Genomic DNA, 8,532 nt, shown 5'->3' with positions numbered 1-8,532 from the left:
AGCCATTTCCCTCATATATGTGTATGTAGTGTGTATGGGTATTTTTATAAGAAATTGAAACAGAGAGGTCTGATGACTTGTCTAAAGTCATACCGTAACTTTGCAACCACCTAGAGAAGGGAACATCCTAATCCCCTGGCTCAGCTCAATGCCATCTATTGTATCACGTTGTTTTCCTTGTCTATAGAAAAAATAAGCTTGGGAGGCTTATAATCTAGCTATTCTTCTAGATTGATTTTTACAGAACACCCGGGAAGCAGGCCCAGAGCAATTGAGACATCTGAGAAGTTCATTATAAGTATCATTTTCAAGGGACTAATAGCATAGAAGCTCTCTAAGTCATCTTTAGAAAGAAATAAGTGACACCAGATGGCAGGTCACAGAGCTGGTGTCATAAGGAACAGGAGTTTGGGAACACTTTCATGGTGCCCAGTAAGAAGATACAAAGGAAGAAAGAAGGGAATTTGGTCTTTTTTTTTTTTTTTAAGCCCAATTACAATTGAAATCTCTACTTGGATCTTCAAAGAGGAAAGGTAATAACAAGCAGCTCAGTTAACAGTTTGGAATGTGTCATGTAAGGTATTCCCCCAAATTGTGCTGACCTTGATGACAAATTTCCATTCAGGGACTTTGCAATAACCACAGTAACTTAGAGCAAAGGAGGTTATTATTGTTGTCCCAAATATTATCTCCAGAATGTTTAATTTAGGTGTTTCAACTTGCATTATAGTTTATATGGTCATGCTTTTTAGAAACACTACAGAAAATTATTGCTGAATGTAGTGTCCTTGTAAACAAAGGATAAACTAAAGAAAGAAATCCCTATATTTTCATCAAAACAGGTGAGTGATCTTAACCTGTTGGAGAGGGCATGAACTGTAAGGGGATATAGAATCTACTGCTGTTGCTCTCTGTATAAATGTAGAATTAATTCAGACTGTGGGTCTAGCCTGTATGTATCCTGACCATGGATGGATTGCCTAATTCTGGCCATGTGCCTCAAACTTTCAGAAGCTGTGGGTATTGTGTGAAGACATAAACTAAACACATTTCAGAAGCAGCTTTCTACTGATTTTTGGAGCTGGATATGTTTCAACTACAGACCCCAAAGTATAACTATTTACCAATTATGTGGCAAAAGTTCAACTGTAGGGCAGAACGAGCAGCTGAAGAAGCAAGGAGAGGCAAAGCATACTTGCCTGACTGTGTTTTGTTTACCAGCTGTGTGATGGCCTTACACGTACATGTACATGTTCCTGTGTGTTTACCACTTCATCAGCTTTCCAGTTTCACTCCAAAGAACTTAAAGAAGCTGATTTTATAAGCCAGATTTGTATTACAGAAAGTTTTGTTTGCGAATTCCATGTACAGCCCCATTTGTGCAATAAGTTGTTACACACACCAGGTGTTTTGATGTAGTGTGTTATCAATTATTTAGGACTCTCTAGGATTAGTGGGGATGAGGAGAAAATAGGAAGGGTCAGAAGCAAAACAATTAGCTCTGCTAAGCAATTTATATTCTGTTTAGCATACAGTAGAAGAAGAAAATTGAAGTGGATCCTATGGAAAACACAGGATGTCAGATCTTTCTCTAACCCAGGAGGAGTACTTTTCTATTCCAGGCTCAGTCATTAGTTACTCAGCTGGGAGGGTTTTATGTTCAGGGCAGCCCACAGGATATATGGAAACCTAGGGATGAAGAGAAATGTCTACTCAGGGAAAGGCCAATGGTTTTTATCACTACTTACATGGTACCCTGCAGATCAAAAAGTGTTTCACAGACTTAATGCACTGGAGTCTCTCACCAGCCCTGACGTTGTAAATGAGGAAACTTGTCATATCGCTATTTAGTGTCAGAGCCAGAGGGGATAGCCAAGCAGTCTCCACCACACTCCTTCAGAATTCCTTTCCCAGTAAAAATTCTAAGGAAAAAAAAAGAAAAAGTAATAACTTGAAATGTAGCCTTTTTTTTTTTTTTTTTTTGAGCCTAGGCTTCAGTGAGTGCCCTCCAAAAAAAAGAAAGAAAAAAAAAAACATCCCTTAGAGAAATCTGGTAAAATTACTTGCAGGCAGAACCACTTCTGTTACCAAGCAATTGTTGCCACTCTCCCTCTTGGCTCTTTACCTTAGCCAGAAGCCGCGGTTGTCTCAAAAGACCACAAGGCAGACACCCAGAGACACTTGCGCCTACAACTAGGAAATTGGCAGAAGCTTTGTCACCGCCAACTGCGAAGCTTCAAAATTAAAGCACGTCGAAACCCTCACCGAATTCATATATTTGCTTCTCTGCTTCAGACCGCCTTACTAAGAGTCTGAAGTTCCTTCTCTCTTCAGGGAAAGTGGATTTTCTTTCTCTGTGCAAACACTGCTGGATCCAAGTCTCTCGGAAGAACTGGTGGCAAAGCAGGCGTTTGGGGATCGCGCCTGTGATTGCTCTGTAGTGCCGACTTCCTTTCTCTCTAATCAGATATAAATGCAGGCTTATTAATTTAGTCTAATTCTCCCTCTCACGCTCGCAACCTGTGGACTTGGGTCCTGACTGGTGCTGCGAGGAGAGAGGACGGTGGGCAACCGCCCCGGAGTCCGACCGGGTGGCGCCTAGTCGCCGTCTTCAGAGGCAAGTACCCGCTCCGGCTCCTCCGGCGGGGTCTGGACTTAACCCAGGTCCAGGACAGGAAACCATGACCGTGCCTCGGTACCCCCTCGCCTTTCTGCCCCCCTTGAGCTGCTGTCCTTAACTGACGAGCCAGTGACTATTGGCTGAAGTTCCCCACCGATTTGCATGCACAGAGAGGGAGTGTCTTCTGCCGCCTTCCCGTCAGGAGCGCGCCGATTGCAGCCTCCTTGGGAATGCGCGGCCGAGGGGATGCGTGCAGCTCGCGGGCCCTGCCAGTGAGCTGGCGCCCGGCAACCTGGCACCCGCGCCTGGATATGGGGCGTCTAAGTCGTTCCAGGAGCAGCACCAGCCACAGAAACCTACCGGTAAGGGTAGGGGTCCAGGAGCCTCGCGGCCCCGACAAGTTGCAGTACTGTGGGGCAGTTCCCACGCCTTGATGGTTTCTCAAACCTTTTACCTTAATCCAAACTTCCCAGGAAGGTTGGGTGGAGGGAAAGGGAGTTTGGGATAATGTGTCTGCATTTTAGCAAGGAATAGGCAAGTCCTTGGGTCGTGAGAAGTTTCTGAAGCAGAAATGTAGGCAGATGAGGTGGAGGAGGCTGGGGTGTGCTCAGTTGGCTTTGAGATAAAGGGGTTCGTAGATTGTTTCCTGCGGCCAGCATCTGGCTGTGACTGTCTACTGCAATTGACAAATTGTTTTTGCATAATCATTTCCCACATTTACTTCTCTTTCCCTAAGGGAGGGGGATTAGTGAGAGCTTGTTAGGGAGTGGAAATACAGATCCTTTCGATTTGATTTTAGATACGTACTAAAATGAAAATCGATTCTTCCGACCTAAAACGTTTATTTAGTGGTGTAGGGAGTCCGAGGGGGTAGAGTTACTATATTATTATTATTATTAATATTGTTGTTATCGGTCTCATAGCAAGGGATGTAACACATTTCGCATTCCGGGGATCTTAGTGGTAGAAACATTTCAATGGAAAATAAAGTGCCCACCTCTCGGTCCTCTCCACTACCAGCCCCCTCCCTCCCCATGACCTACCCTGGTGGTTTCTCTGTCGCGTTGCGCAGTCCTCTCCACTCCGACATGTATTTCCAGGGATGACTTATGGTTTGGGATTCCGAATATTAACTGAGTGAGGTGGTGATGGGGAGCCGGGCAGGGGCGGGGGGGTGGGGGGGGAGAGGTAGAAAGTAAAGAGAAAAATTAAGTTTTGGAGACAGTGTTGCCCCATAGATCTCTCCTTTACAGCAAATTTCCTCTTCACCCCTTTCTGACTGGAGCGTTTGCCTTTGGGAATGGGGATGGAGCCAGAATGACCCCAGGGCAATGGTTCTGACTCCAAGCTCTGTGTTTTCCGCGTGTGTGTAATAAGCCTTCTCTCCTCCCCCCACGTTCAGCATCTGCTTCTGTTTTTCCTCTTCGTGGGACCCTTCAACTGCCTGGCGAGTTACAGCCGCGCCACGGAGCTTCTGTACAGCCTGAACGAGGGACTGCCCGCGGGGGTGCTCATCGGCAGCCTGGCCGAGGACCTGCGGCTGGTGCCCGGAGCAGGGAGGCAGGACACGCAGTCGCAGCCCCCGGAGCACAGCGGCGCCGAGCGGAACCCTCCTCTCTCCTTCAGCCTGGCCTCCCAGGGACTGAGTGGCCAGTACGTGACCCTGGACAACCGCTCCGGGGAGCTGCACACTTCTGCCCAGGAGATCGACAGGGAGGCCCTGTGTCTTGAAGGAGGTGGAGGGGCTGCCTGGGGGGGCAGCATTTCCATCTCCTCTTCGCCTTCCGCTGACTCTTGTCTTTTGCTTCTGGATGTACTGGTCCTGCCTCAGGAATACTTTAGGTTTGTGAAGGTGAAAATCGCTATCCGGGACATCAATGACAATGCCCCACAGTTCCCTGTTTCCGAAATATCGGTTTGGGTCCCAGAAAATGCACCTGTAAACACCCGGCTGGCCATAGAGCATCCTGCCATGGACCGAGATATAGGCACTAATGGAGTTCAGACCTACCGCTTGCTGGACTACCATCGTATGTTCACCCTGGACGTGGAGGAGAATGAGAATGGGGAGCGAACCCCCTACTTAATTGTCATGGGACTGTTGGACAGGGAGACCCAGGACCACTATGTGAGCATCATCATAGCTGAGGATGGTGGGTCTCCACCACTGTTGGGCAGTGCCACCCTCACCATTGGCATAAGTGACATTAATGACAATTGTCCTCTCTTCACAGACTCACAAATCAATGTCACTATGTATGGGAATGCTACAGTGGGCACACCAATTGCAGCTGTCCAGGCTGTGGACAGAGACTTGGGAAACAATGCTCAGATCACCTACTCTTACAGCCAGAAAGTTCCACAAGCATCCAAGGATTTATTCCATCTGGATGAAAACACTGGAGTCATTAAACTTTTCAGTAAGATTGGGGGAAGTGTTCTGCAAACACACAAGCTCACCATTCTTGCTAATGGACCGGGCTGCATCCCTGCTGTGATAACTGCCCTGGTGACCATTATCAAAGTCATTTTCAGACCACCTGAAATTGTCCCTCGTTATATAGTGAATGAGATAGATGGTATTGTTTACCTGAAAGAACTGGAACCTGTTAACACTCCAATTGCATTTTTCACCATAAGAGATCCAGAAGGTAAATACAAGGTGAACTGCTACTTGGATGGTGAAGGACCATTTAGGTTATCACCCTACAAACCATACAGTAATGAGTATCTGCTAGAAACCACAAAACCTATGGATTATGAGCTACAGCAGTTCTATGAAATAGCTGTGGTAGCCTGGAACTCTGAGGGATTTCATGTCAAAAAAATGATTAAAGTGCAACTTTTAGATGACAATGATAATGCTCCTATTTTCCTTCAACCCTTGGTGGAACTAACCATTGAAGAAAACAACTCACCCAATGCCTTTTTGACTAAGCTAGATGCTACAGATGCTGACAGTGGAGAGAGGGGACAAGTTTCATATTTTCTGGGACCTGATGCTCCATCATATTTTTCCTTAGACAGTGTCACAGGAGTTCTGACAGTTTCTACTCAGCTGGATCGAGAAGAGAAAGAAAAGTACAAGTACACAGTCAGAGCTGTTGACTCTGGGAAGCCACCCAAAGAATCAGTAGCCACCGTGGCTATCACAGTGTTGGATAAAAATGACAACAGTCCTAGGTTCATCAACAAGGACTTCAGCTTCTTTGTGCCAGAAAACTTTCCAGGATATGGTGAAATTGGAGTAATTAGTGTAACAGATGCCGATGCTGGGCAAAATGGATGGGTTGCCCTCTCCGTGGTGAACCAGAGTGATATTTTTGTCATAGACACAGGAAAGGGCATGCTGAGAGCCAAAGTCTCTTTGGACAGAGAGCAGCAAAGCTCCTATACTTTGTGGGTTGAAGCTGTTGATGGAGGTGAGCCTCCCCTCTCCTCTACCACAAAAATCACAATTCTCCTTCTAGATATCAATGACAACCCACCTCTTGTTTTATTTCCTCAATCTAACATGTCTTACCTGTTGGTATTACCTTCTACTCTCCCTGGCTCCCCAGTTACAGAGGTCTATGCAGTTGACAAAGACACAGGCATGAATGCTGTCATAGTTTACAGCATCATAGGGAGAAGAGGTCCTAGGCCTGAGTCCTTTAGGATTGACCCTAAAACTGGCAACATTACTTTGGAGGAGGCATTGCTGCAGACAGATTATGGGCTCCATCGTTTACTGGTGAAAGTGAGTGATCATGGTTATCCCGAACCTCTCCATTCCACGGTCATGGTGAACCTATTTGTCAATGACACTGTCAGTAATGAGAGCTACATTGAGAGTCTTTTAAGAAAGGAACCAGAAATTAACATAGAGCAGAAAGAACCACAGATCTCAATAGAACCGACTCATAGGAAAGTTGAGCCTGTGTCTTGTATGCCCACCTTAGTAGCTCTGTCTGTAATAAGCTTGGGTTCTATCACTCTCATAACAGGGATGGGCATATACATCTGTTTGAGAGGGAAAAGGCATCACAGGGAGGATGAAAATTTGGAAGTACAAATTCCATTAAAAGGAAAAACTGACTTGCATATGAGAGAGAGGAAACCAATGGATATTTCTAATATTTGATTTTTTTTTTTTTTTTTTTTTTTTTGCTGTGGAGTAACAGAGATGTTTTAACTGACTTTGGAGAGTCTTCACCACCCAAAGAGTGTTGGACATCTAATTTATAACTTGTACTGTATTGTAAATAGCTGTTTACAGGTTTTTAAATTCAAAATCAGAGGTTATAAAATGTGTACAGCATTTTTTTTAATGAAAATTGGTACTAACAGCTATGGAACTGTTATAAAAAAAGCTTGGACATGATTTGCAGCTTTCATACACCAAGCAGATGATTGTTAAAACCATGGAATAAGGTAAGAAAATGGTACATTGCATTTTTGCCTAAAAAAGTCCTTTAACCACAAGAGGGCATCAGCTGCTCCTTTGCAGGGAACTCTTTTAAGGTATTGTACGTGACAGTTGTACATGAAATTAATGAGTCTATTTTAAATATATTGTTTTTAACATTAAACAAAGATGAAATTAAAGTAAATGGAATGTCACCCCACTTAAATGTATGATAAAAAAGAAAAGAAATGCATTTGTAAACAGAATGTTTATTACCTCACAAGTGCATAATGTATAATTTGAAAGAGAAGACTTCACAAAGAAGCGCAATTCTTTTTTAGCAAGGATAAATGCTCTGCCATGTGTTAAAGATCTGACGTGCTGAAGAGTAATTCACCTTCTGTGTACTCTGGTTGCTTTCTGTTTGCTTTACCACTGCACTTGCTATTATTACAAGGGAAAATATATATATTCTTTCTTAAAGGAAATGTAACTAGAAATTGTGTCCCAGAGAAACAGCCAGAAGCAAAGATATGTTTCAATCTTAGTTGCTTCATAGGTGTTCATGACATTTTGATGCTTTCACAACTTGTCAGTAGTGCTTTATACTTGGGTTATGTATTAGATTCTTATATACTTAAACTCATGTGTTTCATAAAAAAAGAAAAATCTTATTAAAACAAAATTGTTCTAGAAGCTGGTGGACACTACTGGTTGTTTTAGCTGGACCTTTTCTATGAAAGTTATACTTATCTTTTTGTTGTTGTTTAGATTTGTTGGCTACCATTTCTGGCTTCCTTTCTTTGGCTTTGGATTAGGTCCAAGAGTTTATTTGTAAGCCCAGCAGCAGATTTCTTTGATAATTTAGCTTTTACTGAACACTTTGCAGTGAAGCAAGCTGGTTTATCAGTGATTGATCACCTTCACTTCCTTGTGTGAGCTGGAAATTTTATTTTATACGAGAGCTATAGCAAAATTATCTTTGTAAACAAAGAATAAGTGTTAGGTTAAACTGGATCATTCTACTTTTGGGCATCATGTGTCTGTACTGTACCAAAAGTGTTTCTATGTCTGCAAATTAAAGGTATATATTTTCATAATTTCTTTCTCATTTTTACTGTTTTATATTTGAACATGGGCTTATTCTTTTACTGAAGTTCCTGTTAATGACATTCATTTGCTTTTAGAGGTAAATGTGGATAAAGTGTAAATATTTTGTTATGCTAATGTTTATATTAAACTAATTCATTACTTAATTAAACATTTGGTAAATTATTATTAAATACATGTGTAGTTATAGACATATATAGACACACATATATATATGTATATAATAGAGAAAGAGTATGTCTATGTGTTTGATAGAAGTTCACATGAAAATTTACACCCATGCATGTGTACATGCATATTAATTTATTATGACTTAGAATCAATTATAAACACTCATTTTAATACATACTTATAACAACTCCTCTGTTAGCTGTGTTACAAGTGCTTTCAATAAATTTTAAAATAAAAACACATT

General features: G+C 42.6%; 1 protein-coding gene across 1 annotated transcript; it reads left to right on the top strand.

Annotated features, from left to right (window-relative positions):
- Positions 1-2,850: 2,850 nt before the first annotated feature.
- On the top strand, positions 2,851-6,743 carry PCDH20 (protocadherin 20). The gene is made up of 2 exons (XM_059902899.1): positions 2,851-2,982; positions 4,023-6,743. Exons 1-2 carry the CDS (start codon positions 2,851-2,853, stop codon positions 6,741-6,743), a joined length of 2,853 nt encoding a protein of 950 aa, XP_059758882.1.
- The last annotated feature ends 1,789 nt before the right edge of the window (positions 6,744-8,532 follow it).

This window comes from Balaenoptera ricei, chromosome 18 (genome assembly GCF_028023285.1).
Source record: "Balaenoptera ricei isolate mBalRic1 chromosome 18, mBalRic1.hap2, whole genome shotgun sequence".
Classification (NCBI taxonomy): domain Eukaryota; kingdom Metazoa; phylum Chordata; class Mammalia; order Artiodactyla; family Balaenopteridae; genus Balaenoptera; species Balaenoptera ricei.
Note: the sequence above shows the minus strand (reverse complement) of the source record. Positions and strands in the feature narration are given on the sequence as shown.